The following is a 24760-nucleotide window of genomic DNA, read 5'->3' on the forward strand; positions in this document are numbered from 1 at the left end:
AAGCTCTAATTTTGTCTAATCCGTCCACAAAACATTTTTCCAATAGCCTTCTGACTTGTCCGTGTGATCTTTAGCAAACTGTAGATGGGCAGCAATGTTCTTTTTGGAGAACAGTGGTTTTGGGCTTGCAACCCTGCCATGCACAATATTGTTGTTCAATGTTCTCCTGATGTTGGACTCAAACATTAAGAGAGACCTTTAGTTGCTTAGAAGGGTTCCTTTGTGACTTCGCAGACTATTACATGTTTTGTTCTTGGCGTGATCTTGGAAGGGTAACAATGGTCTTGAATTTCCTCCATATGTACAACCCTAATTCTGAAAAAGTTGGGACAGTATGGAAAATGCAAAAAAACAAACAAAAGGAGTCATCTGAAAATTCAATTCACCCTGTACTATATTGAAAACACATCATTAACACATTATTTGATGTTTTTACTTTGTGAATTTAATGTATTTTTGAAAATATACACTCATTTAAAATCTGATGAATCCAACACACTCCAAAAAATTTTGGACACTGGACTGTTTACCACTGTGTAACACCACGTTTTCTTTTAATAACACGTATTAAATGTTGAACCGAAGACACCAGTTGGTTAAGTTTAGCAAGCGGATATTTCCCCCAATTCATCCATTATGCATTTTTTCATCTGCACAACTGTACAAGGCCTTCATTGACTTATTTTGCGCTTCATAATGCACCACACATTCTCAATCAGAGACCGGTCAGGGATGCAGGTAGGCCATGCTAGCACCCACGCTCTCTGCTTACGCAACCATGCACTTGTAATCCGGGCAGAATGTGGTTTGGCGTTGTCCTGCTCTGGATGGCAGCATATGTTGCTCCAAAATGTGTACATATCTTTCTGCATTAATGGTGCCCTCACAGATGCGCAAGTTACCCATTCCATGGGCACTGACACATCGCCATACCATGACAGACACTGGCTTTTGGACCTGACGCTAATAACAGCTTGGAGTTTTTTGAAGGAAATCTCTTTGGCCCGGAGAACACGATGGCTGTTTTATGCAAAACACTCTTTGAAATGTTGACTCGTTGGACAACAAAACACGATTCCACTGTGCTACTGTCCATCTCAGATGAGACCAAGCCCAGAGAAGTCGTCGGTGCTTCTGGACAGTGTTGATGTATGGCTTCTGCTTTGCATAGTAAATAGTGGCGAATAGTGTTAACTGACAAAGGTTTACCCAAGTATTCCCGAGCTCATGTCAGGATATCCATTGCAGACTCAAGACTGTTTTTAAGACAGTGACGTCTGAGGGAGCGGAGACCATATGCATTCAGAAGTGGTTTTCAGCCTTGCCCTTTACACACCGAGATTTCACTGGATTCTTTGAATCTTTTAATTATATTGTGCACTGTAGAAGGTGAAATGCCTAAAATCCTATCGATTTTTCTTTGGCGAATGTTATACTCAAAGTGTTGGATTATTCGCTGATGCATCTGTTGGCAGATTGGTGAGCCTCGACCCATCCATGCTCTTGAAGGACTAGGCCTTTTTTGGGGCTCTTTATATACTATGATTAGATGATTACCTCACCTGTTTCACATCACCTTATTTCAACTGGTCACATCGCTATTAGTCCTAAATTGCCCCTGTCCCAACTTTTTTGGAGTTGTGTTGCATGCATCAATTTCAAAATAAACATTTATCTTCAAAAAACTATGCAGTTGATTAGGTAAAACATCAAATACCTTCCCCAAACACCCCATACCAACCGTCAAGCATGGTGGTCGTTGGTTCAACAATAAACTCCACTTTATACCAGAATATTCTTGGGACAAGTCCAAGTCAAAGTCCAGGTCTCAACTCTATTGAGATGCTGTATATAAATGAATGCCCTGACACATCATTGAACTGAAGATATGTTGTAAAAGTGGGTCAATATTTCTCCAAATGGTGTGAGAGACTGATAAACTACAGAAAATTCTTACTTCAAGCTATTGTTGCTAAAGATTGTTCTACATGTCACCAAATTATAGGGCATACTTATTTTTTCCCACCTGGTTTCTGAATGTTGGTTTACTTTTTAGGAAAATAATAACTACATATTGAAATCAGTTATGCTTTTTTTTTGTTGTCACCTGAGGTTATTTGTTTGTTTATAGAAGTTGGTGAGGACCAAACAATTATTATTTAGGCCCTAGTAAAAATAAAAAAAATAAATAAATAAAAAAAAAAGAATTGAAGGAGGGTGTACTTTCTTTTTCCCATGACTGTATATGCAGGTGGAAATTTCATTGAACCACAACTAATCATCCCTGGACAGATGCATCGTGCATTTAATCTTACTGAATCTGGGGAGAAGATGGACGTTTCAACAAGTCAATGACCCCAAGCATGCAGCAAAAATAACTCAAAAATGGCCTTGCATGACCTAACCAATCGCATGACTTGAATTCATTTGAAAAATCTATGGAGGATTTTGAAATTTGAAAATTTTGAAAAGAGTCCATCAGAGGGACCCTCATAATCACATTAAAACACATAAACACATTAAAGCACATTAAGAAGGCAGAAAAAAGTCTAGTCAGAATAATATCAGTTGGATTTGTAAAGCCTTATGTGAACATTTCCATAGCTAAAAAGTCCCCATGAATAGCCATATGGTTGGTAGAATTCTGGGCCTCCTGTAAATGATTGTAATCGTCAGACCATACTCTCTAATGAATTTTGACAAATAACCAAGATTATATCAATGCATTAGGGCAATGCTGACTTACTTTAGTCAAGGATGGAATAAGTAATGCAGGTGTCCATTATTTATTTAACATTAAACAAGTACCCAGCAAACACAGAATATTCCTCTAACATTAGCATATGGTCCCCGTTTGGTTATTTTTTTGGCAACCAAATAATAACCTTCTATTAACATTCTCTGTAAGTTCTTTTTTTTTTTTGTAACCAAAAACTAACCTTCCCAGAACTTTGCAGGGAGGCTTTTTTTTCTAACAACCTAATGAGAACCTAGGGCTGCACAATTAATCAAATATCAATCGTGATTACGATTTTGACTACCCACGATTAAATGAACATGATTGACTGCGATATTGACGTTTAAAGTTAGTCCTCCGCTCATAGAAAACTCCACTCTTTTCTCTACTCAAATCAATCGCTTCCTAAACTTACAGCCAATCACCACAGAGCAGCGCAGGGATGACGTCAGTTTGTAGCGCCAAAACCCGGAAACGGAGTTGCCAGTTTCTCTGCGAGCTCCAGCGCTTGCGCGAGGGGAAATCATGACACTAGCACGATGCTAAATGGCACTACAGAGGTTGTCGGACATTAAACCTAATCAGACCGAACGGGAAAAAACTTTGCAGATAAACTCAGGGCGACTATTTCATTTGCATTTGTGACTGAAGTACTTTGTGCGACTGTGAATAAATATTTATTCGCACCGGTGCGAGTGACCTGTTCGGAGTTGTATAATACAATTGGAATAAAAACTATAGGAAGTCCAAAATGCAACTACAAATATAGATTAAAATATAGATACTATAATAACTTCATAAAATATAAATAAAATGAAATTATGTTTAATTACTATGGGTTGTATTTAATATCAATTTGACATTAAGCTTAGTAAGCTATTTCCTTAGAAGGCTATTAGCCTTTTTCCTAATATGGATCATGCTTGTGTTAATCTAGTTTTAATTAGGACTCTTTATTGTTTAAGATATTTAAAAATAAAAATTTTATGCTTGTTTATTTATCAATTAACCAACTGTATTTCTCATTGCTATTATTTTAATTCAATTAACAGTGACCATGAGAAGAGAGCTTACATTTAACTGTTTATGATAGACCTTCTGGATCGGTTTCGGTCGAAAAAATTCTGATTGGTGCATCCCTAATGAACACCATTAAACTAAATCTCATGGGTAAATGAGCTCACCCAATCACATATGAGTTTATTCAGATATATACACAATATACACAGAGCGGTTCGAGAACTGACTCCAGCCCAGAACCATGACAGTGGGAAATGTCTAATGCTTTAAATAGAATTTAAGAGGAGCAGACTTCAAACACTGAACATTGATGTTTATTGTATTTGTTTACAAGGTGGAACAGGTTAACGGTTGTTTTTTGCATACAGTCTGTAAAATTAACTGAAAATATTAAATTTATTTTATCAGAAGGTAAATTAATTTGTCATGAATCACATGACAAAATTCTGTCATAATTGACAAGCTCAAGTTTTCTCATGTCTCCTTGTGTGTTGTATTGTGGCACATTAATGTTACCATCAAAAAAACTTCAACTGTGCTCCTAAATTTTTGTAATTAGGTTCACAAGTGCTCCTAAAAGAAATTGTCTTGCGTCTCTCCTCCTGTAAACACTGTTATTGACTTTTCTGCATAGGCCTGAATTATTTTCATTTGGTTGAATATTGTTACATTTGATCACATATTTTCATTTGGTTGATGGCATTTTTATTTTTACTTATCCTATATTTTGGGTACAATTTTATTTATATTTTGCTTCTACGAGATGATTCACTATAAGGATCAGTCTAATTTGATGCACAGATTTGAACATTAGCAGGAATGTAGCACAACATGGAGGTGAAAGCAGCGGTCTGTTTATTTAAATGTGTGAGTGCAATAAAAAATATGTGGTCACTAAAATCAATGAATAATCGTGATAAATAATCGAGATCTCAATATTGATCAAAATAATCGAGATTACCATTTTGGCCATAATCGTGCAGCCCTATGAGAACCTATACAGAACATTCTCTAATGGTTATTTTAGGTCAATTTAGAGAATCGCCATTTCCTTCAAGCACTGGCAAATCAAGGGGTGGGGCCAAAGGGGTAATGGCCGGTCCCAGCTGAAATCTGATTGGCTCCTGAAGTGTCCCTGTCCTATCAATCATCTCTGATCTATGACAGAGTACTCCATCAGCTGAGTTGTTTTATCTGAAATTCAACTCGCTTAACCATTTTTTTCTACCACATCTTGTAATGGCAGGTGTATAGACAGTGTGTTTTTATTGTCCTCGTCCAATTAAGCTTCAATGGTAAGTACCTGTTCAACACTTTAACAAATGTCTCAAAGGACATTATTGTTGTTGTCACTTAACTTCTCTTTGTCCTTAGGAAGCTAGTTATCTACAACAACAAACTAGTTATTTTATTAGCTAGTTACCTAGGCTAAGCAGTGTTGGATGCTAGCTAGCTAGCTGGCTAATTAGTTAGGTTTCACACATTAATTCACAGTTGCACAGTTCAGGGAAGTAAAATATAGCGGCTGACACATAAATTACCTATAATGTATGGTCATGCCACACAGCCACAGTCATTAATTGTTGTAAATGTTGTTTTCTGTATAAATATGTAAACATCTTTAAAAATTTGTAAATCAATCAGAGAACCAAACTGCAGGGGAATAAGTGTATTTTATTATTCATTGGGAAGATTTATTCCAAAATACACAAAACAATATCCAATGCACATTTGCATTTCATGTTAACTTATATTTTTAAGAAGATCTAGATTTTTTTTGGTGTTGCGTGTAACATCAGACCACTAGACGCGGCCGTGCGCAAAATTCATGATATTAAAGGCCTATATAGTAACGTTTATTTATTTATTTAATTCTGATGTGTTTTTATATTTCTTTGTTAAATTTGCAGATGATGGTAGTGTAAGAAGTATACCTGTTTTTTCAAGTGGAGAAGTTGATTAGAAGTTGAAAAGTTGATCCATTATAATTATTTTTTAATGATATAGTGTTCTTGCAAATTTTTATCTATGTAAAGGTTTTCATGTTTTTTTTTTAATGATAATTACTGTTTTGAATGTCATGAGATTTTATGTAAACAGGGGATTAACAAAAACATGGATTGTGTGCTGATTACTTATTTATATAGACTGGTTTGTTTTATTTATGAATAATCTATGATTATTAAAAATAAATGATGAAAACTGAGGTTAAGAGAATGTTATGTGAACCTTACGAGAACGTTAGGGGAATGTTAAGAGAACTTTCCTGGCTAACCAAAAACTAACCTAAAAAATGTATATTCTAGGAACCAAAAACATTCCCAGAACATTGTGGGAATCAAAAATTGTTAGATGGGCGGGTGTTGTTCTAAACAAATTAATATTATACAGCATTAGTACACCAACATTAGCATTAATACTAATGATGCTGTATAATATTAATTAATGTTAAATAATGCTTTAATGGGGACCCTATGTGTAATGGGTTATGATCCAGTTTGTACATCTGAAGAAAATTACCAGCCAAATATCTCAAACAAGGTGTGTTCTGCGTTATATTCTTCTTCTATTGCAGCACGCTACTTCACTTCAAATGCAACCGATCCGTAAAGGATCCGACAAAAAATTGATGAGCCAGTGGGACTCAGGGACTCCCCATGGTAACAGAAACTATATGTCAGCAAAGTATTAACAACACGTCCACAACAAAACAAAACAAAAACCGGAAGTCACTTACCCTCCACTTCATCCTCGGGGAGGTTGACAGGAGTCCTGTATGAGAGGATGTCGGGCACCGAGCAGGGTCCCCTGTACATGAACCTGGTGGGCACGGCGCGCACTGGCATCTCTGCGATGACAAAAGCAAGGACTTCACACAGCGCGCCGTGCTTTGGACACTGCGGATTCCCTACATGGCGCACGGAGGAAATCCCACTAAACCACGATTTACTCCTTCGGTTTTGATGAGAAGACGCATTGAGGGACGCTCACTCCATGGAAGTGGCTGGTCTCTGTGAATCTTTCGGGTTTCAGTCCCAAAAAATGGCGAAGGGATGCACTGGACGATTAGGATTGAGAAGCAACCGGATCGAACGTGCGTGTTGCTCGGTCCAATTTTTATGACGCTTTAGTTATTTCTTTGGAAAGGATCATCAACTAAACATATTAAATCGAAAGATGAACGTTACTTCACTGTGTAAAGTACAATATTTGTGTTTATATAGCTCTTTTCTCCTGAACCGCTGGAATCCTACAGGTAGTTGAACGTCCTCTAATTACTGCAGTTCGAGTGGCTGAAATCGTTCCAGACGACCACGTTTAATCAAGTTTTCCCATCAGCCATTTTAAAGACGTTCTTCCAATGTTGGATGCAATGTAACCACCGCTATGGCTACACTGATTTCATAATAAGATCCTGGCAATCGACTCTACAAACGCTGACCCCGACACTGAAGGGAAATCGCTGCGTCTTTCTTGCATTATCTTGCCAGATTGCGAGTCTACTCTCAGACCCCTCTCGTCAAATGCACGCAGCTCTCTGTTCGTTGCGCGTGCGTTCACACACACTTAAAAGGGACGCGCACTTTCTTTGAAGCATTTTGTGCCAGGATTACATGCGAGGATGAACATGCTACATGTTTATTTTCTATAGATGTAAAAGAGCAGAGATATTTCTGATTAATTTAATATGATTATATATAAGATTGTATGTGGGGGTGTAATGCATTTATGTAAATGAAAAATCGCGTTTTGACAAGGTGGCGACCTTTGTCTGGTAAATGTATGCTTGTTCAGGTGAAAATAATGAAGGAAAATCTCTACGAAATATTATGACCTGTAAAATGATATACAATCTCTCATAAAACAGAGGTTTTTAGAGCCCACTGGAGGTATTGCCCTGAAGGTGCAGTTAAGTGTGCTCCTGCCATGCTGTTCATTACTCTACTTCCTGTAAAGCTGTCACAGTGCCAGCCTGCTTGACAGCTTATCTTCCCACTGGCCACTCTAAGGTTTTTATCTGCTACTCAAGAAACAACTGCAAGTAAATATATCAAAGTGCTTTGATATCCCTTTGGCTAAAAAGTTAAGGTTCTCCTCTTTCCTTTTGATCAGTAGCACACTGACATGGAAATGTTGATAGAATATTTCAGACACCTTAAAATACCCAGCCATGTCACACTCATGATGGTCTGATAACTGCAGAAAGTTATATTTTGTCAATAATTCTACATTCTGTTAATGCCTATCCATAAACCTGGGGTAGGAGAAGATGTTAATGGTTATAGTGGATATAAAAAGTGTACACATCCCTGTTAAAATGTCAGGATTTTGTTATGTAAAAAATAAATAATGTCAATCAAGATAAATCATGTCAGAACCTTTATTGTAATAATTGTACCTATTAATTAAACTAAAAAACAAATGTAAGAAAATAAAAGAAAAAATGTACAATAACTTGGTTACATAAGTGTGCACACCCCTAAACTAATACTTAGTTGAAGCATTAAATCTTTTTGGGTAAGAGAATGGCACATCTTGTCTTAGCAATATTTTGCCATTTTTCCTCGCAAAAGCATTATAACTCAAATTTGCTGGGCAACTCCTGTGTACAGCTTGTGGAACTTGTTTTGGTGAAGCCATTCCATTGGACATCTGAAGGTTTGCTCTGGGTTGTTGTAATGCTGAAAGGTGAAATTCCTCTTCATCAGTGTTTTAGCAGAAGCCTTTTAATGTTTTGTGCCAAAATTGACTGGTATTTGGAGCTATTCATTATTCCTTCCACCCTGATTAAAGCCCAAGTTCCAGCGGAAGAACAACAGCCCCAAAGTATGATGCTGCCACCCCCATGCTTCCCTGTGGGGATGGTGTTCATTATGTTGGCTTGACAAAGCCAACATATTATTCTGCTTTATAAGCTTGATAAATCAGCTTTGCTTCACAAGCACCAATTTTATCTCACATACTTATTCCAATCATTATTATATTGGCTTGACAAAGCAAATATACTGTTCTGTTTTTTATTATTATTATTATTATTATTCCCTTCAGACCCTGTGTCCATTGGAATGGACATCACATGGTTTTGGTTGAAACCAATAAAATTTTATACTTTTATTATTTCAATAGTACCTATTGACTGATTTTATTTATTTATTTATTTAAGTTTAATGTCCATCGCAATGGACATCAGGTCTTGATAGATATCAGCAGGAACCTCATGACTTAGCATCAGTAGCTGCGTTTACATGGACAATAATAATCCACTCTTAATCCAATTAAGACCATACTTTGATTAAAAAACTACTATGTAAACAGCAATTTTTACTTACCTTAATCTAATTAAGGTCATAATCGAATTAAGCTCTAATCAAATTAAGACAGGTGGAGTGTTTTAGTCGCATTATGGACGTGTATTACAGACATGTAAACACCTTAATCACATTATGAGCATCGTGTGAGAGTTTTCACTGAATTTTGTGACAGGACACGATCACGCACGGCAGTTTAACGTTTTACGGCGAACAAGAGAGCACGGCTGCATCCCAAACCACAAACTTTCCTACTATAGGCCTGTAGTGGGGAAAAATACATGTATCTCTGCTACTATACAGACGGTGACTACACGATTTGAGACGCAGCCCATGGCTTCAAACAGTTGTCTATTAGCATGTATAGCATGACAAATAATTATCTGCACTTAAAGCGTTCGTAAAAAAATAAATAAAAACACCCAAAACTGTATACGATACCATAAAGAAGACGAACTGTATGTTGATACATGAAATTCTGGAGGGACGTCGGACGGCGGTGACGTAATGACGCGGGCTGTTAATCTAATTATGTTCTATAACATGTAAAACGGGAACATGACAGGAGTATTCTAAAAGCAACTCATGTAAACACCTTAATCACATTATTATCTTAATCAGAGTAAGGTCAATAATTAGATTACTGCTGTCCATGTAAACGTAGTCAGTGTGCCAGGTTGTGAGGTTTGTGAAAGCATTTCAGATCTAAAATACAGAAACAAAAAATTCTAATGTTAATGTTTCATGAACATTGATGTTTATTAATCATTACTATTATTAATATTATTCTATTTTAGAGTATAAAGTGACAGACTTTCTTGAACTTCTGGTAAATGGAGAACTACCCGTTATTGACAGCTTGGAGTCAGGAGATGAGGCAGATGAGGAAACCAGGATTAAGGAAGATGGTCAGTTTAGAATTATTAATATATAAGAATATTTACAATTTATATTATGTCTTCAAAGTGACTAAGTCATTCAGTTTCAATTGGCTTTAGAGAGAGACAGAGAAAGTGAAGGGAGGGACAGAGACAGTGAAGAGGTTCTTTGCATGAAAGGTGTAGCACCTGAGGTTGAGGTAGAAGTGTTCCAACTGAGGAGACAGAGGAGCATGAGGAACTGACAGATATCACACTTACCAAGAAGCACGAGATTAAATGGTGTCATAGTCCATTTACTGCTATCGACGACACTTCTTTTTGAGAACTAATTCCAGTTGAAGTGACATATCCCATGAGCCCATATGAGTACTTCAAACAATATGTGCCAGATGAGAGCTTTGACTTGATGACAGACAGCACTAACATTTATTCAATTCAATTCAATTCAATTTTATTTGTATTGCGCTTTTACAATGGACATTGTCTCAAAGCAGCTTTGCAGAAACATTTAAACACAGGATACAGATTTTAAATGTGTGAATTTATCCAAATTGAGCAAGCCGGTGGAGACGGTGGCAAGGAAAAACTCCCTAAGATGTTAAGAGGAAGGAACCTTGAGAGGAACCAGACTCAGAAGGGAACCCGTCCTCATCTGGGTAACAACGGATGGTGTAAAAGTAAAGGAAAGTTCATTATGGTTTAATACACTGTAAACCCTAATGTTGTCTTTACTTAAACAATCAAGTAATCTGGACCAAACATTACTTAACATTTTGCATTTTTGACCCATAACTCAAAAACATAAGTTAGTTTAACTTATTTACCTACAAAATACATAAACTTAAGATTTCAAGTGTTATGAACTCAAAATCATGATTCATTAAAATAGCTCATGCTGGTCTTCCTTTGATGTGATTGGCCATGCAAAAAAGTTCCTCCTGGCAACAAGAGAACTAATGCGCTGATTGTTAAATAATTACAAAAGGCGGTCCTCTTCGTCTCAACTGTTGGTTGCTGCTGAGACTTATTTCGGTGTGAAGTTAAATAAGGGAGATTTTCATTGTGCGCCATTTTAAGTGAGTAAGCTTAGTACGTTGATATAAAATTATTTTGTGTGATTTTTAATAGTGAAATATGTTTGTTAAATTCCTAATGGTACATTTTATAATAAAGGACAACACAGCCATAATTACAAATGTTTCCAGGTTGAACTTTGCTAACATAGTCGTTAATTAACAATATTTTTAAAGATGATTTTGTGATGGTATGATAAATGATATATCAAATGATTATTTATGTGATTTGAAATATTTAATCATGTAAGTTAATAAACTTAATCATAGTGTAATCTTGTATTTCTGTGAGAAAGAACATGGCAGCTAATGCTGAGACCTATAGACCTTGTATTTTTCCTGGTCAAACTTTGCCAATGTCGCCATTAATTAACGACATTTTCATGATTTTGTGATGGTATGACTGAGAAATAAACTTATTTCATATTTTGACTTGTGAGCCACAAACATTTCATAAAGTATTAATCATAGGTTAATCGCGTGCTTTGAGAAAGAACATTTCGGATATTGCTGAAAACAATTAGTGATATTTCATAGTCGGTGAAATCAGTTTATCTTCACACTCGTCACCAGTAAATAGCAATTTAGCTATTTAATAACTAAATTTAGTTGATCTACCTTACAGCATGTTTGTCACATTTTTAAAGCCAGAGACCTTTACAGTACATCGGGAAATTATTCACAGCACTTCACTTTTTCCACATTTTGTTATGTTACAGCCTTATTCCAAAATGGATTAAATTCATTATTTTCCTCAAATTTTCTACAAACAATACCCCATAATGACAACGTGAAGAAGTTTGTATGAAATCTTTGCAAATTTATTAAAAATAAAAAACAATAAAAGCACATGTACATAAGTATTCACATCCTTTGCCATGACACTCAAAATTGAGCTCAGGTGCATCCTGTTTCCACTGATCATCCTTCAGATGTTTCTACAACTTGACTGGAGTCCACCTGTGGTAAATTCAGTTGATTGGATATGATTTGGAAAGGCACAGACCTGTCTATATAAGGTCCCACAGTTAACAATGCATGTCAGAGGACAAACCAAGCCATGAAGTCCAAGGAATTGTCTGTAAACCTCCAAGACAGGATTGTATCGAGGCACAGATCTGGGGAAGGGTACAGAAACATTTCTGCAGCATTGAAGGTTCCAATGAGCACAGTGGCCTCCATCATCCGTAAATGGAAGAAGTTTGGAACCACAAGGACTCTTCCTAGAGCTGGCCGCCCAGCCAAACTGAGCGATCGGGAGACAAGCGCCTTAGTCAGGGAGGTGACCAAAAACCCGATGGTCACTTTGACAGAGCGCCAGCATGTCTCTGTAGAGAGAGGAGAACCTACCAGAAGAACAACCATCTCTGCAGCACTCCACCAATCAGGCCTGTATGGTAGAATGGCCAGACAGAAACCACTCCTCAGTAAAAGGCACATGACAACCAGCCTGGATGGCTCTCAGATCATGAGAAACAAAATTCTCTGGTCTGATGAAATAAAGATTGAACTCGTTGGCCTGAATGGGAAGCATCATGTCTGGAGGAAACCAGGCACCACTCATCACCTGGCCAATACCATCCCTACAGTGAAGCATGGTGGTGGCAGCATCATGCTGTGGGGATGTTTTTCAGCGGCAGGAACTGGGAGACTAGTCAGGATCAAGGGAAAGATCAATGCAGCAATGTACAGAGACATCCTTGATGAAAACCTGGTCCAGAGCGCTCTGAACCTCAGACCGGGGCGAAGGTTCATCTTCCAACAGGACAACGACCCTAAGTACACAGCCAAGATAACAAAGGAGTGGCTAAAGGACAACTCTGTGAATGTCTTTGAGTGGCCCAGCCAGAGCCCAGACTTGAACCCGATTGAACATCTCTGGAGAGATCTGAAAATGGCTGTGTACCGACGCTCCCCATCCAACCTGATGGAGCTGGAGAGGTCCTGCAAAGAAGAATGGGAGAAACTGCCAAAAAATAGGAGTGCCATGCTTCTAGCATCATTCTCAAAAAGACTTGAGGCTGTAATTGGTGCCAAAGCTGCTTCAACAAAGTATTGAAGGCTGTGAATACTTATGTACGTGTGTGATTTTTTGTTTTTATTTTTAATAAATTTGCAAAGATTTCAAACTAACTTCTTTCACATTGTCATTATGGGGTATTGTTTGTAGAATTTTGAGGAAAATAATTAATTTAATCCATTTTGGAATAAGGCTGTAACATAACAAAATGTGGAAAAAGTGAAGCACTGTGAATACTTTCCAGATGCAATGTATTTGCTGGTTTAGGCATATTTAGAATAAAGTTGTTTAATTATAATTAATTATGATGTAATTTCCTTTGTTTTAGCTTTGACTTTGTTAACTGTAATATTTTCAATTGTTTTTATATTACAGGTGATATGACACAAGAACATGTGGAAATGTATGCATTGCATTTTTAACTCTGAGAAAAGAAGGGAACTTCTCAAACATTATCCTTTGTGTCACGATCTCCCCTTTAGACAGAGCTGCAGCCTGCCGCACGCTTTGAGTGCCAGAGGGCGCACGTGTGCACGAGCAAGGTGCGTGATTACTCAGCGAGCTCAAGCTCTTCGAATGTTGACAAATGTTCTGTCTCCACCCTGTTCTGTCATTGGTTGTGGTTCGAGGGTATGTACTTCATTGTTTTCAGCTGCCAGCACTTAACACTGATTATGTTCGGGATATATACTGCTCACTTCCCTGTACACCTGGCGGAGTATTATAGTAAGATAGTAGTTAGTTTATGCCACGTACCTCGGTAGATTTAGTGAGTTTAAAGTTAGATTAGTTTCCTTAGACAACTCTGGTGTTTTCCGCTCCCAGTTCCCAGTCATAGCTTCATATTTCATGCTTCGTGTTTTGACCCTGTTTTCTGTGACCGTGACTTAGATTCCTGCCTAACCCTGTATATGCCTGTTTGCCGATCATCCGACCCACTGTATGTTTTTGACTACGCATCTGTTTCACGTTTTGGATTTATCTGCCTGCCTCTTCAATAAAACTCTTTAACTGCAATTGCTTCCACCTCCGTTCCCAATTCGTGACAGTTTGAAACATGGTGGTGTCAACATTTAATGTATTTCTTTTTTTCCCCATATCAGTAATCTACTATGTATGATTTGATAATCTTAATTTAAATCAGCATTTACATATATTCTCATAGAAATGCTGCAAACATATTGATAGTGAGTGGTTGTGGCATTAATGGAATTTCATGTTTTCTCTCCTAAGGTCAGCCCAGCCAACTGAAGTCTGAACCCTTGTGCTTCGAGGACTACCTATCATACCTGGAGATGATGACTCTGGTTTCTTTAAGTCATGTTTAGTAAGTGCATCTGTTCTTAACCTGTTTACTTGTGCACACAGTAGTCTGAGCATTTGTCAGAGAATCATGTTGATTTTAAAGCAATAGTTAAAATCTAACACTTAAAATCTACTCCGCCTCAGGCCAGCCAAAATATAGAGGAGTTTGTTTCTTCATGGGAACAGATTTGGAGAAATTTAGCATTACATCACTAGAAGGAGAGTTCAACCAGCTGGTAAAAAAAAAACCACAATAATCTGCTAGTAATCCAGACAAATCCATCAAGGCATTTCAACTTTAAACCACTGCCATTATAATGCTATAATGATAATAATGCTTTCTCCAGCAGAAAAAGTCCATCCCCTGTTATTCTGTCACATCAAAATCCATATAACATTTTAGCTGGATGCAACAGTTTGAAGTTAAAATGTCTTGATTGATTACAAGCTTTTTGCACAAGATGTTAATTAATGGACAGGAGTCATGTGGATTACTTATGGATTGTTGTGATGTTTTTATCAGCTGTTTGGACTGATGTCACCCATTTATTGCAGAGGATCCATTGGTAAGCAAGTGATGTACTTTAAAATTTTTCCAAATCTGTTCACATGAAGAAACAAACATCTATACTTTGGATGGCCTGAGGGTGAGTGTATTTTCATTTTTGGGTGAACTATTCCTTTAATTTAGAAACATGGCCAATTTTTTTGTACAAGTCTTCAAATTAACAGACTTTATTTATACTGCATCCTTTTAAAAGTGCATACCAAGTGCTTTGCAGGGCGGATGTATATTTGCATAAATTCACATGTATACTTGTCAATATAATTTTGCTTTGTACTAAATTTGGTAGTATGTATCTCATATTTTTCATAAATACAACTGATTTGTGTTTTTGATTTGTGAGCATTCTGATGAACATGCATTGATGGTCAGAGAGAAATAGTTGGTATATATTGTAACCGTAGTTTTGACAGGTATAGGTCAAAGGTCAAAAAGATACACATTCTAACTCTCTATATCTAGATCAAAGGTCATGATCATAAAAATATTAATAGTTATGTTAAATCTGGATCACATCCATTCGTTACCATACATGGTGCGGCCATGTGTTTTTCCGCCCCACACACGTTGCGCACACATGGTACATCTTTTCACATAGAATATGAAACTCTCTGTGGTAGGTCATAAAAATATATATAGTTATGTTAAATCTGGTTCACATCCAAATCGTGACCATACCTGGTACGGCCATGTGTTCCCCCCCACCCCACCCCACACACACACACACACACAAGTTGCACACTCATGTTTTTTCTAACACTCTGTGGTAGGTCATAAAAATATATATAGTTATGTTAAATCTGGTTCACATCCAAATCGTGACCATACCTGGTACGGCCATGTGTTCCCCCCCACCCCACCCCACACACACACACACACACAAGTTGCACACTCATGTTTTTTCTAACACTCTGTGGTAGGTCATAAAAATATATATAGTTATGTTAAATCTGGTTCACATCCAAATCGTGACCATACATGGTACGGCCATGTCCCCCCCCCCCACACACACACACACAAGTTGCACACTCATGTTTTTTCTAACACTCTGTGGTAGGTCATAAAAATATGTATAGTCATGTTAAATCTGGATCACATCCATTCGTGACAGAAATGTTGCTAGTTATGTTAAATCGGGTTCCCATCCATTCCTGACACAAATGTTACTATACATGGTATGGCCATGTGTATTACACATCCAAACAAAAATATGACGCACACAAACGCACTTTATTTTCACATTATTTAAAAGGAATTTAAGTGTTATGTACTAAATTACCATAATTATGAGCACAAGTTGTTAAGTTGACAATCATTTTTAAAATTATGTTTCTCCATTTAGATTGTCTGCAGTAGAATGCAGTCTTTTAATCCAGGAAAAATGACTGCCTTTAAGTTTTATAACAATAGTAAGTAAAATCCAGCGTGATTTACATTACAAATCTCATACGTATCATCTCTGCAGGATTTATAGACGTTAAAGCACTGAATGAAATGAGCAATATAGACAAAAAATAAACACTGTGTCTACTACTTTTATCTCTCATAGAACTATCCACAGTCCAAAGGCTGTGGAGCTAGAAGGCTACGTGTGCGAATGACAAAAGATTTTAAAAAATAAAATAAAAAAAATGTATCAATACATGAAATTAGATTACACAATGTATTTGAGGTTTACATGAATAAGCAGAAATGTAATCATGCTTATCTTTCCTATAGCACAATTGAAAAGCCCTCTCTAGATGAACAGATTTGTCAAATGAAACTTTTTCCTTCTTTTCCACTGCTACGGTAAACTAAAGAGTGGATATTCAAATTACACTGCTAAATATGACTAGCATTAGCTACGTGTACTAGTGCAAAATAGTCCATCAAATGTATTAGCAGGTGTAGCCTATACACGAGTCCACTATTGGTCATATCACAACTGCCCCAAATTCATTGCTTTAGTAGAATTTAATGGTAAGTGAAATGATAATCACATTGTAATGTCCTTAGTATTTGTTCAGTCTACAGGTCCTCTAACACTCTGTTAAATGAATAAATGTAAATGTACTACAACGTAAATTTTGTTTTAAATCAATTAACGCAGAAATTACACACAATATTAAGTTGATGTAATTATCAACATTATTATGTCAACACCACTCATCAAAATAATGTGTACAACTTTAAATATTTAATTAATTCAATAAATTAGAATTTTTATCTTGCAACCCCACATTAAATTTAGATTGTGGGGGTTTGTTTTGTATAGCTCCGCTGTTAGAAAATACATGATGGTTGAATGTGAACATAAATGAGCAGAATGTAAGCTTGTGAAATAAATTAAACTTTATTGATTGCACTTTTTGAGAAAATGGCATGACTTTGAATAAAAATTTACTGAAATAAATACTCTAAAACATTGATATACCCGAAGAAATGTAAAAAAGAAAAAATAAATTAAAAAAAAACTTTTTACATACCTTCTAAATAGGTCCCTTTAGGAGGTAAACGTTTTAAAGACGGTGTTTTATAAGAAACGCGCGTATTACATGCCTTCTAAACCTAACCCTTTAGGATGTAAAATGTTTAAAGTGCTGCTTAAAAGAATCGAGAGTTTTGTTTAAACTAGAAGACACATTTTCCGGGGAATGTCTTGTAGGCCTATACACAGTGTCCTACACATCTGAAGTGTGTGTGTATGTGGGTGTGGGGGGTGTGCGTGCGTGTGTGTGGGTGTGTTAGAGAGAGAGAGAGAGAGAGTCGAGTGTTTCCTGGGGGTTTGCTGACCAGACTGCTTACAGTGTGTTTATGTTAATGAATTAAGGTACGAGTCGTGTGTTTTAGGGTTTAACGATCCCTACCAATGTGTACATTTGTGGTTTAAGTGAATCTTTGTTTCTGAAATTACTTCTGTGGTAATTATCAGTTTGTGTAACTAATCTATCAGAAAATACTAGACCTGGTGACTGAATGTGGTAGATGTATTAGAATTTTGGACATGTTATGCATGTGTAGCTCCCTATGTGTATGATCTATGTGTAATCCTTCTGTCAAGAAATGAACAGACTGAGGTTTGTGAAATAATTGAACTATTTATTGGCTACGTTGTTGAGAAAAACACTGTGATGTGTAAAACATTTCTACAGTCCTTCAAGGCTGTATGATGTCGTTGTTCTCTTTTACTGAAAGAAAGGTCAAAACCATCGGTGTTATTCGTTGTGGAGACTGAAGTGACAATATGTCTGAAGAAAATGAAAATATATATTACATATCCTACCTGCTAACCAGGTTATTTTAAGGGTGAAAAAACCTTTTTTTAAAGACGGTGTTTTAAAAGAGTCGTGCATTTTGTTTAAACTATAGACGAGATTTCAGAAAATGGTCCGCCAACGAGGATACTTACACAGAACTATCGCTAAATACATAAGCTTTTGTCTATGCTTTGACATCCCATGTCCCAGCAGTACATTTATGACCTCTGGTGACCATGTGGGTGTGCGGGGGTGGGTGTGAGAGAGAGACACAGGTGTTCTTTCGTTGGAAATATGCCTGAACTGTTATCCCCATCCCACCCACCCCCAGATCAGGAGTGGGTAAAGACAGACTGGTGATCTGATCTATATTATATATACGTGTACCATAGATAACGCCTCTCTGAACGCCATGGTGGGACGTTCCCGAGCTGAAGTACTGTACAAGTCCTAAGCATTAGATCACCCCAATTACTCTTGTATACTCTTTCCATACCATCGTGATCTTTGCCTGACGAAGCCATACACAAAACATATTTGACATTTGGGGCCTAATTCTAAAATCACCACATACCAAATGCACAACCGTTTTGTCTCGCTGCCATCACAAAATAAAAATGTTTAAACCTTAAGTAACGTAGTCACGGAGGGTGTATATATTTTTCCACACTACATGAAGTTTGGGGATCCTTATAGACTGTGGAACAGAAGTGTACTCAGTGTGCCTCCGCCGTTTTATTTCATATTGGAGTACAACCATTTTTCTTTTTTACCATTAAGGATGAAACACTTGTTTCTTTTAAAACATCATCTTTAAATGTTTTTCTACCTCCTAACTAAACCCTCGGACTTAAGACACGATCTTTGGAGCTGTTGACGCCCTGCTCAGGGTTAAACAACAACGTCTTTACATTACCTTCATTAATAAATTGTCAAACTAACCTCTTGGTTTTTAAAAAAAAATAAAAATTTGGAGCAAAAGTCAGGTCCTCTCTCATTTCAACAGGTCCTCTTGTTGGTGAATACACAGCAATCTTCTAAGGGTATTAGGATTTCTCGGAGCAGACATAGTAACAGATAGTTGCAGAGTTTCTTCTGTGTTTTAACTACGACGTCTTAACCACTATTTTAACACTGAGACACATGACTCCCTTTAATTCGTTAACAAACACATTTGTAAGAATTCTGGTCAGCAAAACCCCCGAAAGAACACCTGTGTGTCTCTCTCTCTCTCTCTCTCACACCCACCCCCGCACACCCACATGGTCACCAGAGGTCATAAATGTACTGCTGGGACATGGGATGTCAAAGCATAGACAAAAGCTTATGTATTTAGCGATAGTTCTGTGTAAGTATCCTCGTTGGCGGACCATTTTCTGAAATCTCGTTTATAGTTTAAACAAAACGCACGACTCTTTTAAAACACCGTCTTTAAAAAAGGTTTTTTCACCCTTAAAATAACCTGGTTAGCAGGTAGGATATGTAATACATATTTTCATTTTCTTCAGACATATTGTCACTTCAGTCTCCACAACGAATAACACCGATGGTTTTGACCTTTCTTTCAGTAAAAGAGAACAACGACATCATACAGCCTTGAAGGACTGTAGAAATGTTTTACACATCACAGTGTTTTTCTCAACAACGTAGCCAATAAATAGTTCAATTATTTCACAAACCTCAGTCTGTTCATTTCTTGACAGAAGGATTACACATAGATCATACACATAGGGAGCTACACATGCATAACATGTCCAAAATTCTAATACATCTACCACATTCAGTCACCAGGTCTAGTATTTTCTGATAGATTAGTTACACAAACTGATAATTACCACAGAAGTAATTTCAGAAACAAAGATTCACTTAAACCACAAATGTACACATTGGTAGGGATCGTTAAACCCTAAAACACACGACTCGTACCTTAATTCATTAACATAAACACACTGTAAGCAGTCTGGTCAGCAAACCCCCAGGAAACACTCGACTCTCTCTCTCTCTCTCTCTAACACACCCACACACACGCACGCACACCCCCCACACCCACATACACACACACTTCAGATGTGTAGGACACTGTGTATAGGCCTACAAGACATTCCCCGGAAAATGTGTCTTCTAGTTTAAACAAAACTCTCGATTCTTTTAAGCAGCACTTTAAACATTTTACATCCTAAAGGGTTAGGTTTAGAAGGCATGTAATACGCGCGTTTCTTATAAAACACCGTCTTTAAAACGTTTACCTCCTAAAGGGACCTATTTAGAAGGTATGTAAAAAGTTTTTTTTTAATTTATTTTTTCTTTTTTACATTTCTTCGGGTATATCAATGTTTTAGAGTATTTATTTCAGTAAATTTTTATTCAAAGTCATGCCATTTTCTCAAAAAGTGCAATCAATAAAGTTTAATTTATTTCACAAGCTTACATTCTGCTCATTTATGTTCACATTCAACCATCATGTATTTTCTAACAGCGGAGCTATACAAAACAAACCCCCACAATCTAAATTTAATGTGGGGTTGCAAGATAAAAATTCTAATTTATTGAATTAATTAAATATTTAAAGTTGTACACATTATTTTGATGAGTGGTGTTGACATAATAATGTTGATAATTACATCAACTTAATATTGTGTGTAATTTCTGCGTTAATTGATTTAAAACAAAATTTACGTTGTAGTACATTTACATTTATTCATTTAACAGAGTGTTAGAGGACCTGTAGACTGAACAAATACTAAGGACATTACAATGTGATTATCATTTCACTTACCATTAAATTCTACTAAAGCAATGAATTTGGGGCAGTTGTGATATGACCAATAGTGGACTCGTGTATAGGCTACACCTGCTAATACATTTGATGGACTATTTTGCACTAGTACACGTAGCTAATGCTAGTCATATTTAGCAGTGTAATTTGAATATCCACTCTTTAGTTTACCGTAGCAGTGGAAAAGAAGGAAAAAGTTTCATTTGACAAATCTGTTCATCTAGAGAGGGCTTTTCAATTGTGCTATAGGAAAGATAAGCATGATTACATTTCTGCTTATTCATGTAAACCTCAACTACATTGTGTAATCTAATTTCATGTATTGATACATTTTTTTTATTTTATTTTTTAAAATCTTTTGTCATTCGCACACGTAGCCTTCTAGCTCCACAGCCTTTGGACTGTGGATAGTTCTATGAGAGATAAAAGTAGTAGACACAGTGTTTATTTTTTGTCTATATTGCTCATTTCATTCAGTGCTTTAACGTCTATAAATCCTGCAGAGATGATACGTATGAGATTTGTAATGTAAATCACGCTGGATTTTACTTACTATTGTTATAAAACTTAAAGGCAGTCATTTTTCCTGGATTAAAAGACTGCATTCTACTGCAGACAATCTAAATGGAGAAACATAATTTTAAAAATGATTGTCAACTTAACAACTTGTGCTCATAATTATGGTAATTTAGTACATAACACTTAAATTCCTTTTAAATAATGTGAAAATAAAGTGCGTTTGTGTGCGTCATATTTTTGTTTGGATGTGTAATACACATGGCCATACCATGTATAGTAACATTTGTGTCAGGAATGGATGGGAACCCGATTTAACATAACTAGCAACATTTCTGTCACGAATGGATGTGATCCAGATTTAACATGACTATACATATTTTTATGACCTACCACAGAGTGTTAGAAAAAACATGAGTGTGCAACTTGTGTGTGTGTGTGTGTGTGTGTTGGGGGGGGGGGACACATGGCCGTACCATGTATGGTCACGATTTAGATGTGAACCAGATTTAACATAACTATATATATTTTTATGACCTACCACAGAGTGTTAGAAAAAACATGAGTGTGCAACTTGTGTGTGTGTGTGTGTGTGTGTGGGGTAGGGTGGGGGGGAACACATGGCCGTACCAGGTATGGTCACGATTTGGATGTGAACCAGATTTAACATAACTATATATATTTTTATGACCTACCACAGAGAGTTTCATATTCTATGTGAAAAGATGTACCATGTGTGCGCAACGTGTGTGGGGTGGAAAAACACATGGCCGCACCATGTATGGTAACGAATGGATGTGATCCAGATTTAACATAACTATTAATATTTTTATGATCATGACCTTTGATCTAGATATAGAGAGTTAGAATGTGTATCTTTTTGACCTTTGACCTATACCTGTCAAAACTACGGTTACAATATATACCAACTATTTCTCTCTATGGTCAAACTTTGATGCATGATCACAATACTCTATTTATACCTGTTTCTTCACTAGGTGTCTGATCATCGCAACTCTATCATTGATGTGCCTGTGGGGATCTTATTCGAATACACCAATCTTCAGCCCCCCAATTCCTTGCATTTGTCTTCCTCTATTGGGATACTACTTGAAGGTCAGATGGTGATGGACAAAATGCAGGACCTCCCACAAGCAAAGTGTCTTCTCCTTGGTCTTATTTATGCATTAAACCTGAATTACCCAAAATCACTCGCAAAAACATTTCATACAGCGTGTACTGATGTCAGTGGGACAGAACAGCCTCAAGCCTAAAGTACAGTCTTTGGCAAACCAGCTTTTTGTTTAAGAAAAAATGTTTAGGTCTCACTGTTGCAGATTTTGAGTCAGCATTGTTACATTTACATGCTCAGTACCTATTAACATAATTGTGAGACCATTTTTTTCTTAATTTACTCCATTATCCATTAACAAAGGATAAAAAGTATCAAATTAGAATGGTTTAAGTGCAGAGTTCTACCATTGTAGTGCACTAGTTAATGTGGGACATTGTTACCTGTACAGTGTGGTTGTGATCAAATTCCATTTACATTCCATTACTGGAGTCCCAGCAACCACAGTGAGTGTGTCCATCTGGAATTGGAGGAGATGAGAGCTCGATCCAGAGGTAGGGCATCCAAACGGATCAGGCAGGTCCGGAGAGCAGAAAGGATCAGGATCTCTAGCATCTCCATAAAATCGTGTGTGGCTTGACAGAAGGAGAGAGGGAGAGAAGAGATTGTTAGGACTGTGCTTTGCGTAACAGAAAGTCTACTCATGGTAGGCTTGAGTAAACAAATACATTTTAAGCCTAGACTTAAACACTGAGACTGTGTCTGAGTCCTGAACACTAATTGGTAGGCTATTCCATAACTGTGGGGCTTTATAACAGAAAGCTCTTCTCCCTGCTGTAGCCTTCGCTAATCGAGGTACCATCAAATAGCCTGCACCTTTTGATCTAAGTAGGCATGGTGGATCATAGAAAACCAAAAGTTTGTTTAGATACTGTGGCGCAAGACCATATAGTGCTTTATAAGTCAATAATAGTATTTTATAATTAATATAATACTCATTGGGAGCCAATGCAGTGTTGATAAGATCGGGGTGATGTGGTCGTATCTGCATTCTAGACTAACTGGAGTTTGTTTATGCACCTACTGGAACATCCAGACAGTATGGCATTACAATAATCTAGCCTAGAAGTGATGAAAGCATGAACTAAAATTTCTTTATCATGTAGTGACAATATATTTCTTATCTTAGCAATATTTCTGAGATGAAAGAAGGCTATCCTAGTAATATTATCTACATAAGCATCAAATGATAGACTGGAGTCAACAATCACTCCAAGGTCTTTTACTGCTGCACATGACGAAACAGAAAGTCCATCCAGAGTTACTATATGATCAGAAAGCTTACTTCTAGCTACACGTGGTCCTTGTACAAGTACTTCTGTCTTATCAGAATTAAGTAAGAGGAAGTTATTAAGCATCCAACGTCTAATGTCTTTTACACATTCCTCAACTTTATTAAGCTGCTGTGTGTTGTCTGGCTTTGCTGATACATACAAATAAGTTTATCTTGGTCTCATCAGACCACAGGACATGGCTCTAGTAATCCATGTCCTTAGTCTGCTTGTCTTCAGCAAACTGTTTGTGGCCTTTCTTGTGCATCATCTTTAGAAGAGGCTTCCTTCTGGGATGACAGCCATGCAGACCAATTTGATGCAATGTGCGGCGTATGGTATGAGCACTGACAGGCTGACCCCCACCCCTTCAACCTCTGCAGCAATGCTGGCAGCACTCATACATCTATTTCCCAAAGACAACCTCTGGATATGACGCTGAGCACGAGCAGTCAACTTCTTTGGTCAACCATGGCGAGGTCTGTGCTGAGTGGAACTTGTCCTGTTAAACCACTGAATGGTCTTGGCTACCGTGCTGCAGCTCAGTGTCAGGGTCTTGGCAATCTTCTTATAGCCTAGGCCATCTTTATGTAGAGCAACCATTCTTTTTTCAGATCCTCAGAGAGTTATTTGCCATGAGGTGCCATGTTGAACTTCCAGTGACCAATATGAGGGAGTGTGAGAGTGAGGACACCAAATTGAACACACCTGCTCCCCATTCACACCTGAGACCTTGTAACACTAACAAGTCACCTGACAGCGGGGAGGGAAAATGGCTAATTGGCCCCAACTTGGACATTTTCACTTTGGGGTATACTCACTTTTGTTGCCAGCGGTTTAGACATTAATGGCTGTGTGTTGAGTTATTTTGAGGGGACAGCAAATTTACACTGTTACACAAGCTGTACACTCACTA

The 24760-nt window shown here is 37.2% G+C and overlaps 1 protein-coding gene and 1 long non-coding RNA gene across 2 annotated transcripts in view; one reads left to right on the forward strand and one right to left on the reverse strand.

Moving 5' to 3' along the window:
- Window positions 1–7296, reverse strand: part of cabp7b (calcium binding protein 7b) — a 64360-nt gene extending 57064 nt beyond the window's left edge. Inside the window, exon 1 of the mRNA XM_053676850.1 lies at window positions 6495–7296. Coding sequence (XP_053532825.1) covers window positions 6495–6603 — 109 coding nt within the window. The 5' untranslated portion in view covers window positions 6604–7296. The remainder of the gene's footprint in view (window positions 1–6494) is intronic.
- On the forward strand, window positions 4937–22608 carry LOC108270595 (uncharacterized). The gene is made up of 4 exons (XR_001813709.3): window positions 4937–5052; window positions 13523–13582; window positions 14274–14367; window positions 22440–22608. It is a non-coding gene; the product is annotated as an uncharacterized LOC108270595 (long non-coding RNA).
- Window positions 22609–24760: the final 2152 nt, after the last annotated feature.

The sequence above is a fragment of the Ictalurus punctatus genome, chromosome 28, assembly GCF_001660625.3.
Source record: "Ictalurus punctatus breed USDA103 chromosome 28, Coco_2.0, whole genome shotgun sequence".
Lineage (NCBI taxonomy): Eukaryota > Metazoa > Chordata > Actinopteri > Siluriformes > Ictaluridae > Ictalurus > Ictalurus punctatus.